Source organism: Emydura macquarii, unplaced genomic scaffold (assembly GCF_026122565.2).
Source record: "Emydura macquarii macquarii isolate MOO-44397 ecotype Brisbane River unplaced genomic scaffold, CSIRO-AGI_Emac_v2 contig_705, whole genome shotgun sequence".
Classification (NCBI taxonomy): domain Eukaryota; kingdom Metazoa; phylum Chordata; order Testudines; family Chelidae; genus Emydura; species Emydura macquarii.
In genome coordinates, this window is record NW_027130842.1 from 16834052 (window position 1) to 16861753 (window position 27702).

General features: G+C 42.0%; 1 protein-coding gene across 2 annotated transcripts in view; it reads left to right on the forward strand.

Moving 5' to 3' along the window:
- The window catches only part of TULP4 (TUB like protein 4), a 245722-nt gene extending 219108 nt beyond the window's left edge, over positions 1-26614 (forward strand). For both annotated transcript variants that reach the window (XM_067542484.1, XM_067542486.1), the window contains 7 exons: positions 1480-1714; positions 2891-3035; positions 4435-4579; positions 6057-6150; positions 8216-8359; positions 14198-16761; positions 19122-26614. In XM_067542484.1, the coding sequence (XP_067398585.1) occupies positions 1480-1714; positions 2891-3035; positions 4435-4579; positions 6057-6150; positions 8216-8359; positions 14198-16761; positions 19122-19238 (3444 nt within the window). In that variant the 3' untranslated portion in view covers positions 19239-26614. The remainder of the gene's footprint in view (positions 1-1479; positions 1715-2890; positions 3036-4434; positions 4580-6056; positions 6151-8215; positions 8360-14197; positions 16762-19121) is intronic.
- The last annotated feature ends 1088 nt before the right edge of the window (positions 26615-27702 follow it).

The following is a 27702-nucleotide window of genomic DNA, read 5'->3' on the forward strand; positions in this document are numbered from 1 at the left end:
TAATAAAATGAAAAAAATTAAGTATTTTACTTTCAATTGAAATATCTACTATAAAACAGATTTCAGAGTACGTATTACATTACCACATTTCAATTAAAATTAAGTTTTCCTGGGTGAAAATGCAAATTAAATTTACCTTTTATGACTTCTACCCAGAAACCTGAAACTTCTTCTCTTGTGTTCCGGGGGCTGGGACCGGAGCGCTCCAGCTGGCGGCGCTCCGGGAGCTGGTTCGGACTGGCCAGCCTGGGGTGGGGCGGGTTGGGTCGGCGCTGGGGCGCCACGCAGGCCGGCAGCGCTACGGGAGCTGGGAGCACTCAGGCTGGTGGCACTGTGGGAGCTGGGGCGGACTGGCCTGCCTAGGGATGCTCTGGGCGCTGGGGTGGGGCGTCACTGCTCCGGAGGCTGAGAACGCTCAAGCCACCAGCACTACAGGGTCTGGAGGCACTTGGGCTGGTGGCACTTAGAGTGCACAGGGCCACGAAAATTAACCCCGTAGCCCATATGTTTGACACCCCTGATCTAGAGTGACTGCATTGTAGTCTGTGGAGTTAGTCTAGCTGTACACTGTTTAAAAATGAGAGCAAATCATGCCTATAATATAATAACGCAACGTTATTACATTATGAATCATGCTTTGGCTGGCTCTTGTTTATGAAAAACAGTTTTGCGTATTGCTAATTAGCTAATTTGTGTGCACAGAAATCCCAGATATATCCCAGTGCAGGGTTCTATTATAACTTGTGCCTTTGCAGAAGAGTAAACGGCTTACCATAGCTGTCATTCTTTGCTCTCTGAAGGTATGTAGTGTATAATAGACCACTACTTGCCTGGTATCTATCTTTCTCTCAGAGTTAAAGATACCTATTTTTGTGTCCCGCTTAGTTTTTTTCTTTATATTAATTTTGAAGCAAACTGAGGCGTGTTGAGTCTATACTGGTAGTAGTATTTGTTTCACAGTAATGTCTAGGAGCTCCATTGTGCAAGACACTGTACAAATACAGAGGCAGTCCTTGCCCAAAGAGTTGACAACATAAATAGACAAGACAGACAAAGGAAGGATTATTAGCTCCATTTTACAAATGGGAAAGTGAGCTGCATAGAGACTAAGGCCTCACTTCAGCAGAGCTCTTAAGCACATGGCCCAAGTCACTTGCCTAAGGTCACATAAGTAGTCTGTGACAGAGCTGGGAATTGAACTCAGATTTTCTGGATCCCAGTCCAATATTTTCTTAACCACGAGACAATCCTTCCTCTTAAACGCTAGCTAACACTTTTATATTCTGTGTACAATTACCAAGCGAATCAGCGGGCCCGTACATCCTGCTGGTGGGTGACCCAATAGCCCAGACATTAATCTCTGTGAATTCTGACCTATCACAGGCCATATTCACTAGATAGGTGTGGTATTATAGAACTACCTAACTGCAAAGAATAAGAATGACATGCATTTCTCTTTCCTTCCTCCATTCAATTTAGCCTCCTATCCCAGACCCCAACAATATGAGAGATTTTGTCAGCTACCCAACAGCTGGCAATGAAAGGCTTCACTGCACGATGAAGCGGACAGAAGATGATCCAGAGGTCGGAGGTCCGTGCTACACGCTGTACTTGGAATACCTAGGGGGACTGGTGCCTATTCTAAAAGGGCGCCGAATCAGCAAGCTGCGGCCAGAATTTGTCATCATGGATCCTAAAACTGATGGAAAAGCAGGTATTGTGTTTTTATAAGTGGGTTGTTCTTGTTTGTAAAAATGCTCGTTGTAGTAAGAAGTAAGAGCTTAAGGCCTGCCACCCAGCAAAACAGGCTGAGGCTTAAGGCCTAGGAGGAAAAAGCCAAGTTAACAGGAGTGTAAGTGGGGAAAAAAACAAGTTAACAGAAACCAGTTTGTGAACTTACGAGCTGACTGAAACTGGCATGGAAAAAATGCTGATATTGCAAGCATAAACATTTCCAAAATACTACTAATATCAAAATATTACTAAAAATACACAGCAGGTGCAGAAGGCACCCAGACGTCGTGACACCAAAGAGATGACTGACTCTCTGAAATGACACTTTGATGGATAAAAATCTCTAATAAGGTGATAAATAGAGTTGTTTTGCCCAAATCGTTCAACTTACGATAAAGGGTGGTATTAAACTACGTCAAAAGGGTGGCAACTAACTACGTCGAAGGGGGCAGAACACAATTGTCTGTAACAATATATAAAAGAGGGTGTCAGAGGGAACAACTTTGTCCAGTCTAGGGGATAACAGAAAGTCCTGCCGTTGGGCCGCATCCATTGTAATGCCGCACTCATATGTGAAGTAAACCCGTAGCTAATCCGTGGTCGTGTCGATTCATTCAATCGTGAGTGCCATCTTGGTTAGCTGCGCAGAGCTGGGACATCACCTACCCGGGGACACACGCACTCAGCCTACATTGACAAGCACCAGCGCTAACAACACTCATTGAGAAAGGTTCTAGAGTGCAAGTCACAGAGATTGGAGTTCTATTTGTCCAAATCACTGGTATAGATGAAGCGATTGCAATGCTGTTTTTTGTCACATGAAAACGTCTCTACTGTGAACTAGAATCAAGCCACCAAAATCATTTCTTGTTGGCTTCTGATTTATAAAATACAACTTCTTGTGGACTGCTTGGTGAGGAATGGATCACTAATTATAATAAATATTTGTCAGTCTCTGTCTGAGAGTTACCACATACAATTGAACACTATTCCCTTGAATTCTGGCTTTCAGAAATTTTGAGTTTATACTTAGCAGCAAACACTCCCTGCTAGAATTTTATCTTAGCTACTGGTTTATCCCACTGATGACTGACAGTTGTAATTGGGATCAGGTTTCTGAAACAGTTCTTACATTTTTTGGGGCCTGTCTTGGTAGATGAAATCTATGGGAACAGCTTGATTTCCACTGTGATTGACAGCTGCAACTGCTCAGACTCCAGTGATATCGAACTGAGCGATGACTGGGCTGCGAAGAAATCTCCCAAAATCACTCGAGCTAGCAAATCACCCAAACTCCCCAGGTAATTGTTTCTTGGGCATTTCTTCTTCTTTTCTCTCCCATCTGTGTGGTTTGGTTTTTTTTTGTTTTTTTTTTTTAATCTTGTCATGACACTGCTTACAATTAAAGCAAAGGAGGATGTTCATATACCTTTCATAAAAAAGAATATGCCTGTGGAAATTACAACTTTTCAGGAGCTATTTTTTTCTCTGAGGAAGAACAGCTCATGCCTTATTAAGCCCTTAAAATCACCCTCTGTGGTTAGCTGCAGTAATAATGTTAGGCAAACTCCACTGCCTTGGTCTTCCTCTCACAGATAGCTAATCAGGCCAAAAAAATAATCTAGGGCACACCATGTGTCCAAAATAGCAAAGGAATAGTCAGTGGCTTCTATAGTTCATTCTTTAGCCTCTCCTATTCGCTCCGTAACACACACACAGATGCACACTCAGTATTTAGATGAAAACTGGGTGAAAGAAGGGAGAATCTGTATCTGCGTAATAGAAGGTATTTTGGATCTGTAATGAAAGTGATAAATGTAGCAAGGTCTGTCTATTGAGCTGTCTTATCTCAGTGATTGGAGAAAAAATTGTAAGTGTTGTTTCATCACGTTTTAAGGAGCTGCCAATTGTTAATAATTCATTCAGCAATAATGTCCATATAGGCTTAGCAGGAAGTGCAGAAAAAAAGTAGAGAAAATTACATCAAATTAAGTATTATTATTATTTATATTGGAGTAGCAATCTGTGGGCCCCAGTCATGGATCAGAGCCCCATTATGATAGGTACTGTACAAACATTGCCCCCACTAGCCAGAATGAAGGGGCATTCTACCCAAAGAAGATATTTCTGTTCTGGCTCTGTGGCATGTGTGCTATCTGATATCTTAGGCACACCTCCATGCACACTGGAACCTCATGTACAATATTTACATACTTTAGGGAGGCATAAGTAATTTCTTTTATGCTTGGAGGAGCCACTGACCAAATATGTGAAACCTTGGTTTGCACTAGTGGTACAGGTATCCAGTAGCCAAAGTGTCGTCTTTATGTTCTCATGGATATTGTCCAAAGTCTGTGCAACCTAATAAGGTATTCTTACACCTTTGTGTGGAGTGTAAGTTACATCATCTTAACCTCTTTGTTGCAACACTAAGCAGGTCTAAGGGAGTCTGAGTCTAAGTTAGCATAAGGGAGTCTGATATATATCTCTTTACGTATTACCTTTGAATTTGGCACATAAGATTTAAGCCTGTATCCATTAGGCTAAGCAGGCTTTGGGGAGTCATGCCACTGTCTACCTGTAGCTTACATCACCTAAAGAGAACAGGCCAGTTTTCTTCAGCTTACTTAGTGCATATAGAAATATTAAGTATGTCCATCTGTGCATGCCTGATAACTCTAATTATTGCTTTACATGAAGAATTAATATAGATGCCCGCAAATCTCCAAAGTTGTCGCGAGCTACTCAGGAGATATCAAGATCTCCAAGGTTACCAATAAGGAAACCTTCTATTGGTTCACCAAGCCTAGCTCGACGCGAGTTTCCATTGGAAGATATCACTCAGGTATTGCATGATTGCATAATTACCAGACCTGTACCCAAATATATCTTCTCTCTATGTATCCAGTGGTGACCATTACAAATCTGTCATTTAATGGCGTTTACGACACAATGGTATCTGAGATTCTAGTTATTTCTCTGTATTTATAATAGGACACACTGATGGAGTCTCAGAGAGCATTATGTGGTAATAACTGGTAAATGATGAAGGTGAAATCCTTGCTCCATTGATTTCAGTGGGGCTGAGATTTCACCCTGACTTTTTATTTATGTCTTTTATTCTTTAATATAAGAATGCCTTATCTAAGGAATTCTTATATAACAGACACTTAAATTCCAGTTGATATGTTTTTGGCTGTTAGATGGCCTATGTAGAATTAGTTTCTAGTCCTTATTTAGTTCTTTGCAGCTAGGTATTGATATAATACCACTATAGTCAACAGCTTTGTTGTCACTCTGCAGAGAAAAAGGAGTTAATGGTCAGGGGACAGAACTATCCTGTCCCCCACAATTGGTTCTGCCAGGTCATGGTGGGAAAACTATGTTGGGGAAAATTGCACTTTTGCTGTTTGTGTTGTACACCGTCCATAGGTAAAAGAAACATTTCATGCTCCATGACTGTCTATCTCACCAATTTCACAAGCACTCAGTTTATCTTTTTGTATTTCTTTATACACTTTCTGTATTTAAAATATGCAAATGGTAACTCTTGGCTTGTGAAATGATCTGAATCACTTATATAGCAGCAATAGAAGATAGGGCAGAAGACCAGTGGGCAGGACACTTAACTATCTATTAAAATGATAATATGATAATGATTCTCACTTTGTTACAGTGCTTTGGGATCTCTGGAAAAAACATGCTGTATAAATGCTTGTTAATAATAATTCCTTTTTACTGTATTTATTCTTTATTAAGTGGTCCTTAAACATAAAATCCAGTGAGAAAATTGTATGCTATCTTGTGATTGTTTAGTGCAAACATACAGAAATGCTACACTATACTGTTGTGTGGGAGAAGCAAGGATCAAAACAATCCTGGTTTTACTGGCCAGCTGTACTGCTCTCCAGTTCTCCCTGCTGCCTGTTCTTCCACCAAGTGGTCTGTGCAGTTGCCATGTATCTGATTCATGCAAACTACTGTGATGGTGGCCAAATAGCAAAATGGGACAGTAGCAAAATACAGCCCTGAATGAAGGGGTGCACTTAGTGGATGGTCAGAGACATTAAACCACTGCAAAAAAGAGAATGAGATGAGATGTATAATTGTCTTATACTTGAAATAGCTTTAGTACTCTGAAGATTTTTGTAAGGATCACAATTAAGCAATATCTGTCAGTGAGTCACATGCAGATATTTCTTCAGTAGAGTTTTTACAAAGCAGTGCTATATTTTTTTTTTTGGAAACAAATATTTACTTTTGCAGATTTTGTAGGCACAAATAAACTTTAAACCTTTTCTTTCTTTTTTTTTTCTTTGCAGCACAACTACCTTGCTCAGGTCACATCTAATATCTGGGGAACCAAATTTAAAATTGTGGGTTTGGCTGCTTTCCTACCAACTAACCTTGGTGCAGGTAAAACTGACCCCTTTGATTTTTCCAACACTCTCTTGCTAACAAATAACAAACACATATACCATATAATTTTCTTTAAAGTGGTGAAGACACTGCTTCAGCAATACTGTGAATCTCCATGCTGGGCAAGAATTTGGTTACAGGAAAATTTCAGTGTAATTAAAGGAGATTTGAGTCCCTAAATCTAATAATAAGAACAGATCAATAAACAAAGTTTAAGCAAAGTTTAAACAAAAAAGATTAAGACTCAAACCTGAACCTGACATTTTGACATTTCAGTTATGTGAACTAGGAATGAAAGAATAATCTTTCCAGTTAGAAATCTTTGGAAACAAGGTAGCGTTTAAGATATTGTAAGATAAGTGCTATAATTTTTTTAATGTATGTATTTTTACAGTTATTTTAACAACTATTATACACATCAAAATAACTTTTAAAAGAACTTACCTTGCAGCAACTTTTCCAGGGCTTTTAATGGGGAAAGTCAATTCTTTGCACTGTCACACAGCTCTCTTGCTTAGACAGCAACAAAATGGTCACCCTCACTGAAAGACAGCAGCTGTATACCCTTGGGGCCTATTCTCCCACCCTTGTGTTGTATAGACTTTTTCTCCAAGTGCAGTCCCTTGGAGTTCAGTAGGACGATGTGCAGAGTAAGGTCCCACCCAGCATGGTTAAGGGTAGCAGAATTGGGCTCTGGGTGAAGATACTGAAACAGTTATAGGAATTTCTAAAAACTCTTTTGAAAGCCTTTTTTTAATTGTATGTTCTTATTTATTAGAGATGGGACCAGGCAACAGTGCTCTGAATTTGATCTGGATCAGAACTTCCCCAGAGTTCATGTGTATTTGGAGTTTGGGTTTGGCCGCATCTTCGTTATTTATGGAAGATTTATTTGGGGTAGCTTTTTAAGGGGATGTCACTAATTTCTGGAGTTTTCATTGAATCTCTTGTTGAAAGCCTGAACATTGTGAATATTTAACCCTAAAATGGATATTATTGCCATTAGCTTTTACATTTATTTGAAGAAGTATTTTTATTTAAAGCCCTGCCACCCTGAACTAGAGTCTTAAAGTAACTATTATTATTTAATGCAAGGCCTGACTCTCCTGCAGGTACAAGAGAGGTGCAAATTGCACCACCCTATACCAGTGCGGAAAGTGTGCCCCTGAGGGGATTCATTTCCTCCGGAGGGCAAGCTGGGTTGGGAGATTATGCCAGAGGACGACAGCTTTACATTGCAGCCAAAGCTTCATTTCTTGTCATGGGAGAATTAATGAAATTACAAAAAGCTACCTATCTAATTCAACTAGGACTCAGTCCTGCACCCAGTGAGTGTTGCCATTGATCTCAAAGGATGCAGGAGCAGATTCGTAGGCACTAATGCCATTCTCATCACTGGGCTATGTGAATGAAAAGCCAGATGCTTCCTGAGTTCATTTGCTTGGGAAAGGAGCAGGTCCTTCCTGCTCATTAAGGACTTGCAGTGTTGCTTAACTGTGGGGGATGTTCCCTCCATTCTATTATTATTTATACAGCACCACCCCCCAAAAAAGCTTACATTAAAATGTTTTTACGGCCCCCATATTTGCAAGGATTGATCCTCCCATTTCTACACAGTGAGATTTAGGGGGGGAAACTGAGGACAAAAAATCCTTTAAGAGGTGATGTTAACAATCCATTTCCTTCTCTCCTCTATCCAGTCAAAAATATTAACAGGTTCCAATGGCCTGTTGTTATGAGATGTAGAAATTCAATATTTCTATAGAATGAGTTACTAAAGAGATGCTGCTTTAGTTAAGGACAAGTAAATAAAAAGACAATCCCAGAAAGCTTCCATGTAGCAAGGTACCATCTCTGAAGTCCTGCTACTGTAATGTATTTCATGGTTGTTTGGCTAAACACAAGTACATATATTTGTTTAACTATATTACATAAAATCAATTCTAGCCCTACTCTCTGTTTTGAATGGATTTCTTTTGGTTCTCTGTTCTCTTGAACTCTGAATCTCCTCTTAGCCTTTCTATCTAACAAGTATTGTTCCTGTTTTTGCCCCCTTCCCCAGTGATTTATAAAACCAGTTTGCTGCATCTCCAGCCCAGGCAGATGACTATTTATCTCCCTGAAGTGCGTAAGATCTCCATGGATTACATTAACCTGCCTGTCTTCAACCCCAATGTTTTCAGTGAAGATGAAGATGATTTACCAGGTGAGGATGTATTCAGTATTTGCACCGTTCCATGGGCTAGAGCTAATTTGAGGACAGATTTTTTCATTCCTTGGCCCCACTCCAGTAAATAAACAAACAGAGCAAATCCTCGTTTTATGAGTTCCCTTTATGGAAAAGTCCTATAGAATTTGATAGGATTGAAACCAAAAGGGTATAGATGTTGCTTTTGAAAACCTATAGAATTTATTAGAGAATTACATCTCTATGAAAGAATTCCATTGCTGAGTCTAAAGTTCAGCAGAAAGTTGTTTATTCTCTATTAAATTCTATAGGAATTATCTGTAGGGGGAAGCCCTTTATATACCTTTATGGGGAACTAATATTGTGGATGTCTTTCAGACCCATTCTTGTGATGTGACACCAGCAGCACACAGCACTGCTGTGCCAGACACTTGGGTTTGCGAAGATTTCTAGAGCAGCAAAGACTTTGCCCTATTGGGAGATGTGATAAGCTCATTCGGTTTTTTATTTATAATTATTATTACAGGGATATTCACATAGCCTCTTTTTAATGTTCTCATCTGGGAGGATATTTACACCCACCCAGAAATAAGAGACCATAACGGGAGACCCCAGCAATGCAGGCAGAGTTGAGAATGCAGACATGGCAAATGAAACCAGAGGAAGGCACCAGGATCTCCTATAAAATTAAACTATTCAAATAAAGAGACTGGGTTGTAACAAAGAATTTAAATGAATTTGTTTGCATCATTCCTATAGTGTAGAGCAGCGGTTCTCAGCTGGTGGTCCGCAGACCCCTGGAGGTCTGCAAGCCAGTTTCAGGGGGCTATGAGCCCCGGCACCTCATGGGGCAGAAGCCCTGAGCCCGTTGGGGGAAGGCATGGGGGGCTCTTGCCCCCCAAACTGCAGTGCCTTGTCCCTGTGACTGCCTGTTCTGGTTAGATCCACCCCTCCTCTTCTCCCTCCCTCCCCTGAGGCCCTGCCCCCTGGCCAGATTGCAGGTGGGAAGCCAGAGCCAGGCACTTGCAGAGTGGCAGCTGCTCTGGCTGGTGCCATGGAGAGGGCAGATGTGGCGCTCCCCCATCGCCTGTTACTACTGGTGGTCAGGGCTGCCACTGCTTCTCAGCTCCCACGCCCTTTTGACTGCTTGCACAGCTGGTAAGAGCAGCCCAGGCAGGGGGACCAGGCTCCAGGCCAACAGAGCCCTCAGGGAGCAGTGACTGCAGGGGGGAGGAGTGGGCACACAGCCCCGAGTCCCTCCCGCCCCTTGCACCCTGAGCTCCCCCCCACCCACACACAGCGCCTTGCTGCCCCCTCCCTGCACCCTGATCTACCCCCCTGCCTGCACCCAGCCCCTGGCCACCCATTCCCTGCATCCTGAGCAGTTTTTAAACTTTTTAAGATGAGCTCCTCCCTCTGAGTTAAAATTTTTGGTTATGTCTGAAGCACACCCTCCCCCTGCCCCCCAGCTGGGCCCTGGAATTTTTATAAAATTTTGCAGGGGGCATCAGAAAGAAAAAGTTGAGAACCCCTGGTGTAGAGGGCAATGGGGAAATTCCTGTTCCAAGGTTACGTTTCATGGGAATCCAAAGTGTGGCCTTCACAGACACTCAAGTCTCTTTAAGGAGGAAGGTGTGGAATAAAGTTGAAAAATTACGAAACAGTAAGGTCTTGGTCCAAAGACCAATGGGAAAGACTCCCGTTGACTTCACTGGGATTTTGGATTGGCCCCTAAAACTCTGTTGTGTTAAAGCACTTGACAATATGTCTAACTTTAAGCATCAAAGCAGCTGCATGGATTTCAGTTGGACTACTCAGATGCTTGAAGTGCTTTGCTGAATTGCCAGGCTTAGATGGTATTCAGCCAAGAACACTGATAGAACTAAGGTACAAAGCTGTGGAGATACTGAGGAGGGTATTTAATTTGTATTTGAAAACAATTACTTCCTAATATTGAGCCTGTTCCAGCTACCATGAACATCAATGGAAACGTTCCCATGGACTTCACTGAGAGATGTACTGGATTCATAATGCCTATTCCTTTTATTTCAAAGGAGCTAAAAGACATGCTGTGTGAGCCTGATCTCAGTTTTAGGGAGACTGGTGGAGAGTTTAGTTAAGGAAAGCGCAGTGCAATATTTGGACAAGTATAACCTAATATGATCACACTAGTGTGAGATCTGATATAACTCTTTAAAAACTAATAAAAAAAGCATGCTGCCCTGTTCTCCTTAGTAGTCTTCCACTTCTTATCCACTTCTCTTTTCTGTCAAATTTCTCCTGAAAGTTCACTTCTGACCTAGCAAATAGAGTTTATGTAGATTTTCAAAAAGCTTCCCATAAGGTCTCTTCTAAGAGACTATTAAAGGAAATAAATAGCCACGAAATAATGAAAAATATTTTGTAGCTTAAATAATGCTTAAGCACTAGGAAATAAAGCCATAATAAACAGCTGCTATTGGTTTGAAGAGCAGTTAATAGTGAAGTGCCCCAGAGGCAAGTTTAATATAACCACTAATGATTTTGAAAGGCAAATTAACAGTGAATTGATTTAATTTGCATATTACGTAAAAAAATCAATTAGAAAAAAGCCATGGAAAAAGGTGAGAAACTCCTCCTAGATTTACACACTTTGGGATATCTGACAGCATGGTGGCAAATGGAAATTTTACTTGCATGAGTGTAAAGGGTGTAATCTCACCCTTTGCACTCCACTGTCATTCACTAACTTTGTCTCTGATCTAAAGTTACCAACATTTCACATATAAACATATGTAAAGAGTGTTACATATAAAGCTGTTCAAGCTAAGAGAATAATCAAATCTCATGCTTCAAGGCATAAATTGATAACCTGTGGACATCAGGAAAAATTTATGGCAAATCAAACGTATGATATTACACAGCTGGCCAGATATTTTATGGTTTTGTTTGTTTATTTTAGCTTTTTCCCTTCCTCTAAAACAACCTGGCAGAATTGCCATGAAATTTACCAGCCCAGCCACAAAAATCTACTCACCTACTCTTTGCCATGATGATTGATGTTGATGAAAAAGCTAATGCTGTCAGAACAAAAGTTACCCTTGGTGAGTGGGTGAGTAGAATTTTCCACAGATATTCTAATGAATCAGATATTGCCCAGGACTGGAATATTCCAGACTAGATGGATCTATGGTTCGATTTTGTCCCATCTTTCCATGGATATTATACATTCTAATAATCATGGAGATAATCGTAATAGATTTTGCTGCTGTACAAATGCCAGTTCTAATTCATCTGTCATCCTTCATGTCCTTTATTTAAGGAAGAACTCTCAGAGAAGTTTGGAAGATTCTTGGGGTAATTGCTGTGCAACAATTCTCCCTTTCTTATCATACCGTCCATTTAGGTCAGATATTGCCAGAAATCAAACCAGTACTTCAGCTTTGATACAGAATTAATTTCACTATATAAAAGTGAAGTCTAACAAAGGGGAGAGTTTAATAAGGCTTTTGTGTAGTGTGACTTGACTCTCTTACTGACTGCAGTGGTGATGAAGCTAGCCTCTTAGCCTTTTCTTTCACTCTGTGCCTTCATTCCCTTGTGTTGGCATCAGGTGTTTATTTTTAATTGTACCACTTCTTCTTATTTTGACTCCTTTGCTTTCCCCTCTCACATCACTGTCCCAAGCATTAATCCCACCCTTCTCACTCCACTCTCATTCACTAGCTCTGTCCCTGATCCAAAGTTACCAACATTTTAGAAAAAAAAACTTTCACAAAATAATTCTATGAGGATGCAAGGGATTTAGTGGCTATAGGGGCAAGTGTATGTTTGGGTTGGAGGATGCCAAGTTGAGGCTTGGTTGGGGGTGCAAGAGTGGTTGAGGGGGTAACAGGAGGATAACTGGTGGTTTGGGATGGTCTGAGGGAAGTAGGAGGGCAATTGCTAGCTCATTTGGAGTCTGTCAGAAATGAAAAAGAGGTACCCAATTTGGCTTCTGCCCTTTCCACTCCATTGAAACAGTCCTGGTCAAGGTCACTAATCCTCATTGTGTCGTGTCAGCTGCTCTCAGCACTATAGGACACCCTATCTATCTTCTCCCAGCTATTTTCTTTCTTTTCCTGACTTCTGTGATGCTCTTTTGGGTCAATGGCTCCTCATCTCCTTCAGTCTCTTGATGTCCCTTGTGACTGTGGGTTCTCATTCATTCCCTTACATTCAACTACCCACATGTATGTGGGTGTTTTCCAAATCTACCTCTCTACACAAAACCTCTCCCCATCTATCCAGTTTTGCAACACAAGTTGCCATTCAAGCATCTCTTCTAGGAGTACCACCACTAGTTCCAAGCTCAGTCCTGAATTTCTTGGGCAACTCCCCATGTTGATGTAAATTGAAATCAGTTGAGTGACAGCAGTTTACATCAGCTGAGAATATGGCCCTTTATTTTTCCTCCTGACCTCTCTGCACCTTCACCTTTCTCAGGGCTAGTCTACACTAGGAGTGCTACACTGATGCGTCTGCATTGCTGTAATGCGTCTGTTGAAAACACTCTATGCTGACAAGAGAGCTTTCTCCCATTGGCATAATTATTTCACCTCCATGAGAGGTAGAAGCTATATCAGCGGGAGAGCATTCCCACCGACATAGTGCTGGAGTGGACGGTGCTTGGGTCGCTGTAACGTGTCGCTCAAGTGTGGGAGTGGGGAAGGGTGTTTTTTTCACACCCCTGAGTGACATAAATTACATCGACTTAAGCGGTAGTGTGGACCTGTCCTTAGTCTCCATTGACAACTTTATGATCCCGTCTGTCTCCTATGCCAAAATCTCAGTGTTCTCTTTGATCTTTCTCCTTCTCCTCACACCATATTCAGTTTTTTGCTAATGATCTGAGCCTGCTCCCATTGAAGTCAATGGGAATATTGATAGTGATTTCAATGGAAGCTGGATCAAGTCCCATGTCTTGTTGCTGCTTTTTGGTAAATATCAGCAAAACCTTTCCTTTCCTCCCTAGCTCCACTGCTAAATCCTCATTCACACCTGGGCCGTTTTTCACATTGACAATTGTAGCTTTCTCTTCTCACACTGGTTTTTTCGCCTGTTCCAATTCCAGTCTATTCAAATGCTGCTGCTTAAGTTATCTTCCCTCCCAATTGCTCTGACCACATCAGCCTATTCTTGACTTCTTTCATTGGCTCCCTGTCTGTTACGGCATCAAATCCAATACCCTGCAATCATAGTGCATGTATATCTGTTTCATTTCCTCCATTCCACCCTTTCGCTCCCTATGATCCTCCCATTTCTCTTGTGGTACTATTCCCTTTGTCACCCCTATCATGCTGTACTACACTCTTGTAATAGTCTGACTTTTCTTGTCCACCTCTGTCTCTTTCTTCAAAAGCCCTCTAAAAATCCACCATTTCCATGACTCAGCATCCTCACCAGTAATACCTCCAGCCTTCCCTTTTCTGAATGGTTGTTCTGCATCTTATCTACCTTTGATGACAAGTTTTTAGTGCAGAGTGTGCGCCTTCCGGCCTGTTCGGAAATTGCCACAAATTTATGGCTCTGTACAAAGCCCTAATCCAACAAAACAATTAAGGGTTAGTGTTAGGGTTAGTCCCATTGACTTTAATCTGTGACTACTTCCTTACTTGAAGTTATACGCATGTTTAAGTATTTTGCTGAATCAGGGCTGAAGTGATTGCCTTTAGTAGTAGTATTAATGATGGTGTATTGTGGATTACCAGATTGCCAGTAGCAAAGATAAAATGAAATATTATTTTGCAGAGCATGAGGTGGGAATCTAATAATCTCCTACTTTCCTTTTTGATTATAGCAGTCTCTACACTGTGCTTATTTTGATTCTTATTGCAGTAACTGGAGCATCTGGAGTCCCTGAGAATAACCCCCCCTGCACCGTGAATATCCCTATTGCTCCTATTCACAGCTCAGCGCAAGCGATGTCACCGACTCAGAGCATAGGACTGGTCCAATCCTTGTTGGCCAACCAGAATGTGCAGTTGGATGTCTTGACCAATCAGACGACAGCAGTGGGGATGACAGAGCATGCCGGTGATAGCTCAGTGCAGTACCCAATCTCAAGCAGGTTCTCCAGTCCAGGACAGGTGATATTTGGAGGAGTGGAAATGGGACGCATCCTCCAGGCACCTCCTCAGTTATCCCTGCAGCCGCAAGGTGCAATACAGATGGCGATAATGGATCACAGAGATGGAGACAGGGATCACGAACACCTCCAAAAGGCAAAAAGTGTACGGCCAGTTCAGCAGCTGGTAGAAGGGGACGCTGTTGTCTTCAGCACTGCACAAGAAATACAACTGAACAAAATGAATCCACCCCCTCCTTACCCTGGAACCATACCAGCAGCCCCCACTGCCCCACCTCCTCCCCCGCCCATCCCCCCCCAGCCGCCTGTGGATCTCTGTCTGAAAAAGGGGGATTTTTCCCTTTATCCAGCAGGACATTATCAGACCCCTCTTGGCTATGAGCGAATAACGACCTTTGATAGCAGTGGGAACGTGGAAGAGGTGTGCCGGCCTCGAACCAGGATGTTGAACACTTACACCCTGCCGGGCCCCGGCAGCTCTGCCACTTTAAGAATTACAGCAACAGAGAAGAAAATCCAACAGCCCTGTCCCAGTGCCACCCTGAACAGGCTGACCGTTCCTCGTTACTCCATACCGACTGGAGATCCCCCACCTTACCCAGAAATTGCCAGCCAGCTGTCGCAGGGCCGTAGTATCACACACAGGCTGGACAGCAGTATTATCCACGCTACTCTGCGGAGGAACAGCAGAGAGGCAGCTCTGAAAATGGCTCAGTTGGTCGACAGTCAAAGAGCCACTTTGCAACATCCACCAAAACCCAAGAGCAATGTTGTGACAGCACAGTACCAGCAGAGGGCACCGACAGCTTTATACACCTGTAGCCAATGCAGCAGCAACACGAGTAGCAGCGGGGGCGGGACCGTCAGTAATGCTAATGTTAGCAACAGCACTTCCAGTATTACTGGTCTGAGGCCTGACATCACCATGGGGAACAGCTCCCAGCATAGCTCTGTCATTGCTCACTCAGTCAGTACTTTGCCCTTGGCTTCCCAGTCTTCATACAATTTGCTGAGCCCGCCTGATAACTCTTGTGATCGGACAGATTATATCAACTCTGCCTTCACAGAGGACGAGGCACTTTCTCAGCACTGTCCAGTGGAGAAATCGATAAGGCATGTGCCCATAGCCCTGACAGAGGCTGCCATTGGTGTAAAGCGGCCACCCCCGTACCAGTGGGACCCTGTGGTGAGTGAGGAGATATGGGTGCCTCAGGAAAGGACAGCTCAAAGTTCAGTGCCCAACCCTCTCAAACCTGCTTCTCTAATTGGTCAAGCTCAGCATCTCGATATGTCTCGAGTGCCATTTGTTTCCCCCAAATCTCCAACCAGTCCCACTGCCACTTTCCAGATGAGTTATGGAGTCGGAGTACCTTATCCAGGAAGCTACAGTGCCCCTCCTCTCCAGGGAATGCAGGCCCCCTGCTCCCCCAAAGAAGCGCTGGCCCCAACGCAGTTTGCACAAGAGCCAACGGTAGTGCTTCAGCCAGGTTATCCCTCTAACCTCTCCTATTGCCCCTTGCCACCTATGTATCCAGGAAGTAGCACTTGCTCTAGTTTACAGCTGCCACCAATAGCCTTGCACCCATGGAATTCCTACAGTGCATGCCCGCCTGTACAGAATTCCCAAGGCACTTTGCCCCCCAAGCCACTTCTAGTGGTGGAGAAGCCAGTTATGTCTCCGCCACCAGCAGAGCTTCAGGGTCATGTGGGCACAGAAGTAATGGTGGAGACCGCAGACACCTTCCAGGAGGTTCTCTCCCTCACAGAAAGTCCCGTTCCTCAACGGACGGACAAGTTTGGGAAGAAGAACCGGAAGCGCCTGGATAGTCGAGCGGAGGAAGGAAATGTGCAGGCTATCACAGAGGGCAAGGTCAAAAAGGAGGCAAGAACACTGACTGACTTCAACTCACTAATATCCAGTCCCAGGCTAGGAAGGGAGAAGAAGAAAGTCAAGAGCCAGAAGGACCAGCTGAAGTCAAAGAAGCTGAACAAGACAAATGAGTTTCAGGACAGTTCAGAGAGTGAGCCAGAGCTTTTTATCAGTGGGGATGAACTGATGAACCAGAGCCAGGGCAGCAAAAAGGGATGGAAAACCAAAAGGAATTTGAGGACAGCCAGTGAGCTGGATGAGTTCAAGTGCCGGAAGGCCAACGAAAAGGAGGATGGAAGGCTGGGAAGCCAGGGCTTTGTGTATGTGATGGCCAACAAGCAGCCTTTGTGGAACGAGGCGACACAAGTATATCAGCTGGACTTTGGAGGACGGGTGACCCAGGAGTCTGCAAAAAACTTCCAGATTGAGCTGGAAGGACGACAGGTAAGATGGCAGCAGCAATCACAGTGACAAGCTGCCTGGGGAAAAGATAATCTGTGCCAAAAACTCTGTTCTGTTCCCTTATCTCTGAGAAGGAGTGTTGCACTGTGCTTCTAACTTACATAAATCTTCCTGCACTTCTGTAGAGGACTTCCTAAAAACTGCTGATCACAGATGTACCAGCAGAACTAAGATTGAGGTTCAATGTTTTAAGTATATACAATGAAGACATGTTTATATCCTTTTCCTGTCAGACCAGGGGAAAGGCCCTCTTTTAATCTCATTATTTATCAGTTCTAAAGAAATGTATTTTTAGTAATAATCTTAATTTGCAGCATTACAGAGAAAAATCCAAGAATTTGGCTCTTAATACTGCAAACACCAATTGCAGTTCAAGTTAGAAATGGCTTATGATAGCTAGTTTGATAACATTAGTGAATCCCAGCATGCACTCTCAGATACACACACTCTCACGCACCCACACACACTCTCCAAATACATAAGGAGGCAGAGATAGAGATGTAGGCAAACAACCGGCCTCCCTGCAAATCCCCAATCACTCCCAATGAATGGTGAGCAATAGCACTTGAGAGGAGGCCAGCTGGTTCTTACTTCCAGAGGAGCAGAAACTATGGCCCTCCCATTAGAGTAGGAAGATCTCATGCTGCTAATGAAGAGGTAGGTCTTTAGATATTTCAGAAAACCGAAATCAAAAGAGTGAGGTTCTTTCAGTTTGCCTGAGTGGGACATTAATACACCAAACCCAGACACCAAATGGGCTGTTAGCAGTCCAGTATAGCAGCTAAGGCCTTGTTTACACTAACATTTATGCTGGCAAAACTTTTGTCACTCAGGGGTATGAAAAAACCACATCCCCTGAGCAACATAAGTTTTGCTGGCATAAGCGCTTGTGTGGACAGCGCTATGTCAGCGGGAGCACTCGTTTAGGTGGTTTTATTATGTTGTTGGGAGAGCTCTCTCCCATTAACATAACGTGGCTACACAAGCGCTCTTCTATGCCGCTGTAAGGTTTAAGTGGAGACTAGCTCTTCGGCGCTGGACTGAGACTCAAAGGAGCTGGGTTCAGTTCCTGGCTTAGGCACAGACTTTTCTGTGTGACCACTGATCAGTCACTTTGTCTCTCTGCACCTCAGTTCCGCATCTGTAAAATGGGAAAGTACAGAGGATAAAATATGTTAATGATTGTAAGGGGCTCGGCTACTGCAGTGATGCGGGATATAGAAATATCAAGATAGATTTTGTGTCTGTATAAACCAACGGAAGAGTTACTTCACTTTCCTATTGTGAGCACTGGTACCATCCAAAAAACAGATGGCTAACAACTTCAGAGAGACGAATACGAAAGCAGTGACATTGGTTTCTGCCCGTTATGATATATACCAGTTACCCCTTCAGCTTGTACTGCCCTTGTCTTGGAGGCAGGGGTCCAGTTCATCAGCTAATGTAAATGTATAGATCCATAGATTTTAGGGTCAAAAAGGCATCATGATGATCATCATCACAGAGAGACTGCAAAGGACTAGGCATGAGTGTCACGTAAGGTGTGTGACCTTTGGCAGGTCTGCACACTATCACCAGAGCTTACTGCTCAGGAGGATCTGTGCTGGGGGAGAGGGTGGACACGGATGAGCTAGAGGGAAATGTGAGCAGGCTGGGGTGATGCAATTGTCCCCCTTCTGGCCTTATAAAAATTAGTAAAAAAAATTTTTAAATCTTGTCCTCGGAGCTCCTCACCTGTCATTCCCTTGGGCTGCTGTGGCCACATCGAAGTCTTGGTAGCAGTTTCCAAGGATTTTGAAGGGCCGCCAGAGGTGGTGTAGAGTCAAAGTGCCTCCATGCAGATGGCCCAGGGACCCATGTGGTTCTGCCAGGTTTGGGGCAGGGCCTGCTGTCGCTTTCTCCTGGGAGCAAACTCTGCCTTCCTGATAAGGTGATGCAGTGGGATATCTCTCTGAGGATCCTCTGGAGATTCCCCCCTCCCGCCCTCCCAAACAGATTTTCTGCAGGAGCAGATGATATGGGTCTCAGTCCTGATCCAACTCCACTGAAATCATTAATGCTAAGCCCACTTACAGGGACTTTAGTCTTGGGGTGTCTTTTAAGGCTGTGTATTTCCTCTACAGAGTAGGCCTTTGTAGGCCAGATTGTGATGTCCTTACTCATGCCTGGTAGTACTTTGTTCTGCTACTAGCCCCATTGGTTTTGTATGAAGTAAGGTGCTATTCAGTGTGAATAAGAGTATCTCAGTTTTGCTTTTTTCCTTGTTACTTCTCTGTGTCTCCCTTCTTTTGACCTCTTGTTCCTTGTTTTCTTCCTCCCCTCCACCTTCAACCCTCCCCCAGGTAATGCAGTTTGGAAGGATTGATGGCAATGCTTACATTTTGGACTTTCAATATCCGTTTTCTGCAGTGCAGGCCTTTGCAGTTGCTCTGGCTAACGTGACTCAACGCCTCAAATGAAAAGCGCAGAGACTGGAGAGAGGAAAACATTAACAAAACCTTCTCCTAAGGTCTGAACTGGAAAATGTCAGGGCGGCCTGTTTTAGGTGCACAAAGGCGCCTGGGAGTGAAGAAGGCAGTAAAACTGGAAAAGTCTCTTGGTGCCCAAAAGAGGGCATTAACTTTAGTCATTATTGGGGGGAGGGGGAACTGTTTTGTTTGGGTTGTTTTTTGTTTGTTTTTTTAAACATCGTGCTGGGGTTTCAGAAAGAGCAACAGGTGAGAGCCATTCAGTGTTATGTCGGGAAATGTGGCTTTTGGCGTGTTGTGGTGGTTCTGCTGTGTTTGCTGCAGTAGCTGACGTAAGCTCGTAGGGGGGTTCAAAAAGACTGCTCTCTTTGATAGACTGCCTTATATCATGCTGTTCTTTTTAAAACAGGGAACATAACCTTTTTTTCTGGTCCCGTTTGTACTACTACATCAATGATAGCAGCCAAAAAAAAAAAAAAAGAAGAAAAAAGCTATAATACTTGAAGACACGTTTCTTCTCTGATCTCTGATCATAGCTGAGCACGGCAGGTACCAAGGAGGTTTGTGAAGGTCAATATTTAATTTATAAATACTGATGTATTACTCAGAAGAGAAACAAAACTGTTACCATTAGATGGTTTTAAAACATATGGCATCGAAGAAGTTGGTGTCTGCTTTTTTTGTGTGCTGTTACTCGGGATATATGTGTTTCACTTGCTGATGGAGAATAGGGGAGGAAGGAGTTGAGAGAGCTGCATATGTACATGTATTGGTAAGCAGTATTCTTTGACTTGTACTACACATGTGTAGTACATAATACGGTCTGGTGTAGCACATGGGCAAGAGCTACACCTACTCTTCACTAAAAGATGTTTACATGTTAAGAACAAAATTTTTAAAGTAAATAAAATGGGCCCAGTGAGTAAAATTCTTCTAAATCTATGGTGAATCAGAGTTCCGCAACATTACAACAGTGTTTTAATTGGGAAGGAGATAGGCAGCTGGTGACAGTATGGGATTTCTCATCATGGCTGATTGAAGAAATGGGAGAAAAGGAAGAAAACATTGGAGAGTATCGTCCCGTTCACCACCCTGCTATTTGAGTACAGCATTATAGGCTGTAGTTTGAATGGTTAACACTCCAAAAACAGAATGGGAAGCCAAAATTTATATAGAGGGTTATGTTTTCTTTAATCAACTACATACAGTAACAAAACTGTTTCTAACTGCAAATCTCTTTTATATAAGTTAAAGCCTGCGTTAAGTGTTTCAAAAGGGTTGCTTCAGTAGAGAGAGATTCTGTTTAATGTTTTAGGGCTCGCTCGTTCTCTCTCTCTCACATGTGTGCATATTTCGCTAATGAATACAGTTTGGTTTGGAAATGCTTCCCCAGTAATACATGAAAACCCTTAATCATTCATTACATTAATTTCACAGTGGGTCACAAAATGTAATTGTAGATTTCCTTTAAAAACACTCTTTCCAAATCAGAACACATTTAGAAAGATGTGGTGGTGGCTGGTTTATCTCTGTCTTAAAAGCTCAGTTTTACTCCTTACTAGGAAAACCTTTCATAACTGTATTTGAAACACAAACCATACACCAAGAGAGTAAATAAATCACTGTGATTTTTTGAAATGTTTGTAAAGGTAGGCTAGACTTACTAGGCTTGATTCATTTCAGGGAACCCATTGGAGGGCACAGGATCCCATGTGGAGGAAGGGATGCAGCAGCTCCCTGGCTCTGAGCTCCATTGGGGACTCTGAAACCAGACAGCACAGGCCTTAAAAGTGGGTAGGTAATGCCGACCAGAGACAGGCTTTGACAAGGATATCCAGGCATGTGCTGATTCAGATGATCTCCCAGGCAACCTCCACCAGTGTGGCCCCAGAAAGATCCACCTGCAAGATAATGCTGCCCTTCTGTCATGGAGCCGCTGGGGAGGATGGTGGTGCAATCACTGTATCATCTTGGGACTCAGCAGTCTCTGCTTGCATGTGGGAGTGGATCAAGCTCAATATTTCCCTTGGCATTTAACAGATGACTCTTCTAATTGCTTTTATGTATTAACTTTTGTTGAGACTCCATGAATTATGTGTACATATTTGTTACAAAGGAATCCCCCTCACCTCCACAGTGATTAGCAGCTTATTTTAGTGACAGTTTCTAGAGTGTGTGTGGAGGAGGAGGTGGATGAGGATCAAATGGGCTTGGTCCTGCTGACTTTGAAATCAGTAGTTTTGCCATTGGCGTCAGTGGGAGTGAGATTGGGCCCAAAGTCAGTGCAGAATTATGTGCTGTTTAAGCAACAAGCTCATTCCTTATTCACATGATTCCAATGGCACTAACCATCAGAGTGAGGATGGCAGGGCTTGAACCAATGGTGCTTCTAAAGATATCCTAATAGCTCTAATTGATCCCATAAGCAAGTCATAAATAGTAGAGCACTGGACACGTGGAGGCCGAAAGCATATTGATTCATTTCTTCTTTTAGGAGGAGAAGAGTTCAGTTGCTTTTTGGAAATATTCCTCTTAAAGAGACATTGTCAAAAGGTTTTAGGCCAAGAATGTAGATTTAATTGAATTAAGTGTATGTGCGCATGTGTGTGCTCAACGTGCCTCATCTAAACAGAAGTGTTTTCATATTGCTGTTTTCTTTAACTTTCCAGGCAAAGGTTTGTCTTCTTCTTTTGAACATTCCCCTGCAGTATTATGAACCCAATTAACAGCAGCAATGTGCTAATGCAGGAAAACCAGAAATCAAAGGTGACAAAAACAAAAGTGAACCCCGCCAGTCTAGTTTCATTGTCCAAGATCCATTGGTACTTGGTTCTGGTAGCACACACCAGTGTCTTGGAGCTTTCCTGTACATAGAGGAAGGTCCTGTCCCTACCCCAAGGAAGCACAAGAAACAAACAACACAAATGGTGATTTCCAACATTCTTTCTGTTTTTGTGTTATAAAGTAAGGAGTTTTTCTTTTGTTAGTATGTTGACAGTGTCCCTTTAAGGCAGCAGTTTAATAGCATAGAGACTACCTAGCGTTAAGGACGGATTCTGTCCTCAGTTAAGTATACACAATTCCTGCTGAAGTCAGTGGAGTTGTATATATGTATCTGAGTGTACAGTTTGGTCCAAAATTATGAAGACAGAAGGTCACGGTGATAGTTCTCTCTTTTTTTTTCTTTGTATCTTGGAAGAAAATTTAAGAAACAACTTTAAAAGCTCTCCAAAATTATAGTACCACTAGGATGATTTTAATCATGAAGATTGCTGTTGCATTCAAGCCAAAACACTAATTTTAAATTTTATATTTAAGTATTGCAACCGAGTTTTTCTGTACATAATTGTAAGTTCTTCTAGGAAGAACATAGCAACGTGTTCTCAATTATCTAATTCTTTTATACATACGGTAGTTTCCAGTAGTTCTATATGGTTTTTCAAAGCTTTTTTTTTTTAGTTGTGCAATAATTGTTACGGCCTAAGGGCTTATGTTTTGGTTTTTGAGTTATTTTTTACAGATAATTTAATGCAGATTTCCTGTTAATGTCTAAGAGTCAAATTATTTATCTTGCTTAATGTAATAAGTGATTTAGGGATTATTTTATTACTATGTACCAGTGAGTTATCCACACTTTCTTATTTATATGAAAAGAAGATCTTTGTAATTAATTATTTGCTAGCAATATGCTTTGCTGCAAGAAATTGTTTAAGGGTGTGTATAGGATGACCTTTTTTTTTTGCTGGACAATATTCAACATTTTATAATGAAGGGAAGAATCTTGTTTATCAGGCAAGTTGGAAACAGTAGATTTGCTATTGGGGATTCTGTAGACTACATCTAGTGCAGATAGTTTCTTTGGGACTTGCAGAAATCTGTCCTTTACACTGTATTTTCCCATTGTGTTTTAGATGTCTTTTTCAGTCATGGGAATGGTTTAAAAACCACAATCATGATTTGCTTTATCTTTTCTTAGAGCTAGACTTGGTTTTTAAGATATAGGAGAGGTTCGTGTATAAAGTAAGTGTTTCATACACAGATCAGTATGGGTGATGTTCATCTCTGTGCAGAGGGCCGGTACAAAGCTTGTGCATCACTGAAACCTTATTTAAGGGGTCAGACCCCCTCTTGTAGCCAAGCTCTGCTCCTGTTACAGCTCCCTCATACAGAGAGCTAGTCCGAACTGACCCCAGCCCTGAGAATGCTTAGAGTAGCTGAGCAGCCTTAATGGGCCCTAGAGTGGAGGTTAGGCAGAGCGGAGCACTCTTCCACCATGCACCTATCTTTTCAACATGCCTTCTGCTCCAAGAATTAGGGGAGCAGCTGGTGCAGGACTTGGCTGCAGCGAATTTCCCTATGCTGCGGGATTTCCCTGCTGGCTGATTTGCAGCCAAAATCCTTCGCCATTGCACTGCCTGAGTGGCACAAAGAGGACAGATTTCATTTGAGAATTTGGCTCTAGCCCTCAATGTGGTTTAAGTGGGCCTAAAAAATAACACACAGACCTTGTCGGCACTCTGCAGAGGGATGAATTTCATCCTGAGGACCACTCATGCTATTCAGCAGTAGTACTATGGTTCTAGAATACTAGAAATAAATAAGGGAGAAAGGTGAAAGTAGTGGAAAGGAAAATTATTGGGTGAAGTTAATAGTTTTACATTCATTCTCAGAGCAGGTAGTACCAAGTTCCATATGCAGTCAGAGTGATCTTGTGTAATAGTAGCTTTACAGTAAATTTGCACTAGGGGCCAACTCAAATTGGTAAACTCCATCATAAGCAACCACTTTGAAGTATCCCCAAGGTTTACAGTCCACTTCTGCTCCATGTTTCAATGAAGATTCACTGCCACTACGAGGCAATCAGACTTTACTTGTGCTTTGAGTTGTTGCTTCACATAAATGGAGTGCAGTTATTTCTGAAGTCTGCTTTTTGTGGCTAGGTTACATCTGGGTGCCCAATGAGCACTTAGCAGGTGTGTAAATCTTCATCTGAAAGGTTGAACATAGTGAAGGAGGAACAGCTTTCACAAAAAAGAGGGGAAAAATTAGGCTTTTACTAGCTTGAAAGATGGTGTTTGCCAGAGCTGTAGTTAGTTGCACTATAATAAAAGTGGCTATTTCCACAGGGCTCAAGCTATTTTACGCTGGCAACCAAGTCCTGGAAGTTAATCACAGGCATTTGGTCACTTGCTTGACATGCTAGCAAAGGGCCAAATTCTGATCCTCATTTACAGTAGTGTAAATTGAGAGTAACTCCATTGAAGCCAAAAGTGATCCCAGATTTATACCAGCATAAATAAGATTGAAGTCTGGCCCCAAACAAGCATTTCTCTCATTGTGCAATTATATACTGAGAGTTTGTTACGTGACCCAGAGGATCTACTTAGCAAAACTGCCAGCCTTTAAAACCAGACTCATTTAAAATTTTTATCTAAAAATCCCCCAAAAGAAAACTGGGATGAAATCCTGACCCCAGTGAAGTCAGTAGGAGTTTTGCCATTCATTTCAGTGGGGCCAGGATTTCACTTCAGGAAAGCAACTGTATTTTTGTTAATTACAGGTCAGTGTAATGACTGGACCAGTGTGAGGAATAGGCTTTTACAGTTTCATTGCAGTTCCATTAGCTTGTGGGCTAATTCTTTGATTTGTAGGCTCTGATCCTGCCAGGATGCTAACGCAGAGTCCTATTGACTTTAGTACAGTCCTGCATGGGCACAAGGGATCTGCACTCATGGATCCCTCTTCAAGGTCAGGGCTTAAGGCTGTTGCTACCTGTATCATGCTGGAGTGAAGGAAGCTATATTACCATCTCCCAGGACAGGTCTCAAAGTGGAATCATTTTAAGATTACATTTTTAAGTTTGCACAAAACACAGTCGCACATAGAAGCTTTAAGGATTAAAAAATTCAACCCAGCACTGAGCATTGAATATTTAAGAAAGAATTGCTTTGGGGTTGTGATTGTTTTGTGCTGCATCTGTGCAAACAGGAAAACATAGCAGGAGCAGTTAACCAAATAAGAGGACAATGGAGGAGTCACTGAAGCAATTTTTGTTGTTAAAATTAAAAATCACGACTCTAGGCCTGTGATTCTGCAAATGTGTCCATGCAGGCAGGCTCCTGCAATGTACAGATTGACTTTAATGGGGCTCTGCAAGAGTGCAAGGGTCTGCCCACACAGATCCAATTGAATAATTGGGGCCATAATGACTTTGTCGGACGAAAAACAACCCCAAACCACTTACCTCTCCAGAATATACACAGAAAAATTGAACTCATAATGGTAGACAGTTTTAAAGGCTCTGTAAACATTTCTAATTGTTGCCCTCCAGTTTACACTAATTAAATTTAAAAATAGAATCTGATTACAGGAGTTTTGGATAGTGGCAAAGCTGTCTTATCTGTTGAATGTTTAATTTGTTGGCCAGAGAAGTGATTCTGAAAAGATGGCCAGATTAACAGTTGGTTAAAATAATCAGAGTTAAGATTAAAAATAATAATAAAACTGAGAGAAACATTTTTGTATAATGTTAGCAGATGATTGCATTTTTAGTATTTCATCAAAATAGTGCTCAGCTCACAGTTTCCATCAATCTATGTTATTTCCAGTTCCTTGCTGACAAGACTTGTAATTTTCCCTTCTTTTCTTTTGTTAGCTTGGTCTATGTTTTGCCTTCTGTTTCCTATTCTTTTTTCTCTTGCCGCATTTTTCTCTCTTTTCTTTTTGTTTGTGTGTGTGTATGTTTTGGGGGGATGGTGTTTAAGATCTTTTTGTTGTAGATACAAAATATGTAATGTTGTTGAATCGCATGGGGATGCATTTTATTGAAAATGGCACTGTAGTATTTCCTGGAAAAGGTATTTTTTTTGCATTTGTTTATAAATGCATTATTTTGGTACTGTAACTTTGGACATTATTTCTGAATTTATTACTACTGTTTTTGGCTTTATTTTTTTTAAACGAGTGTACAGTCATGCGGGTGACTAGATCCCTCGCTAAATGACTCAGCATGTTCTTCTCAAGCCTTCGGGGAAATTGGTACACTGCTGTGTACTATTTAAGTACACTGTTTTTAAAACATCTTTCTGGAAATGTTGGGTTTTTTTAAAATATACCATTCAAAATCAGGTTTTCATTGTAATTATAGACTTCCCCTGATCTGCCTCTCCTTTTATGTATCTTGTGTAATAGACTGTACAGGAGGTACCTAGAAAGCATTAGTGGTTTCCCTTTAATAATGTGGTTTGTCCAAATTCTTTACTGTCTACATGATTGAGAGATGGACTGATCGCCCTATTTTTCCTTAATGATTTGGAGTTGTAAGAGTTGTCCAGCTGTTGCTTAATAAAATTTTGCAGACTAGAAAATCCATGACTTGTTTGTTGTATCCTGCTTCTTGTTGAACATCTTGAATGCTTTTAAAAGCGGTGACTAGTCTTAATCAGAAATACATGAATATTCCAGAGTCAGCTTTCTTATCATTCATTCTTCTGAACAACGACGTCTCTAGACTGGGATTTCCCTACTCACTCTGAGACCTGCCCCATCATACCTGCTGTCAATTCCTATGGGAAGATGAAAGACCAAGTTTTTACAATAATGTTCTACTGTGCTTGGATATTAGGCAGGTTGCTCTGAATCGAAGGAAATTACATTTGGGATTTGTGTTTATTTTTCTTATTGCCACTGATATACTGGAAACTTGAATGTTACCTCAAGTGCTCTCATCTTTAATTAATAAATAAAATGCTATGATGGCCAGTAGTGAGCCTCTGTGGTTGTTTTTTTTAACTGAAATACAAACAATGGACAAAAATAAGGCAGTAAAGTGGATAACCCGGCTGTATGGTGCTAATATACATAAAAAAAATTAAATGTGAACTACAGTACAAAGTGTAATGGGGCAGGGCCTTTTGAATCCATTCCCTTGTATGTCACTGTCCAGTGAGAGGACATACAGTCCCACATCACCATCAACTTCTGCAGATTTCCAGCTTTTTAAAAACATTCTTAAGCCCTTATGGTTGCAAAGATAACCTTGATCCAATTGTAGACTGATGCAGTGTTGTCTGTTGAGTCTACAGACAGCTCTAGTGTTCATGCTGCTGTAGTTTTCCCAAGAATCAATGGAATGAAATCAACAACACTTTAGTCCCTTTCAGGACTGCTGTGCAGCAGTGAAACTGACAGAAATAATTTCACTCAGAGAAGCTATGAGCTGCAGTGGAGGAAGGCATTGCAATATAGAGAGGGGAAGAGGACCCAAAGAAGTGGGCAGGCAGGGATGGAGGCGAGGCAGGCCCTACTTGCTGGCCTCTGAACTTGGGAGGAAAGAAAGAGAAACTCCCTCTCAGCAATCAGATGGAGGCAAGTCAGTTTCAGATATATCAGGCACCCATTAGCCAAAGGCTGACAGAAAAAAAGTGCCTTAGTATACAGGAAAAGCATCCTAGTA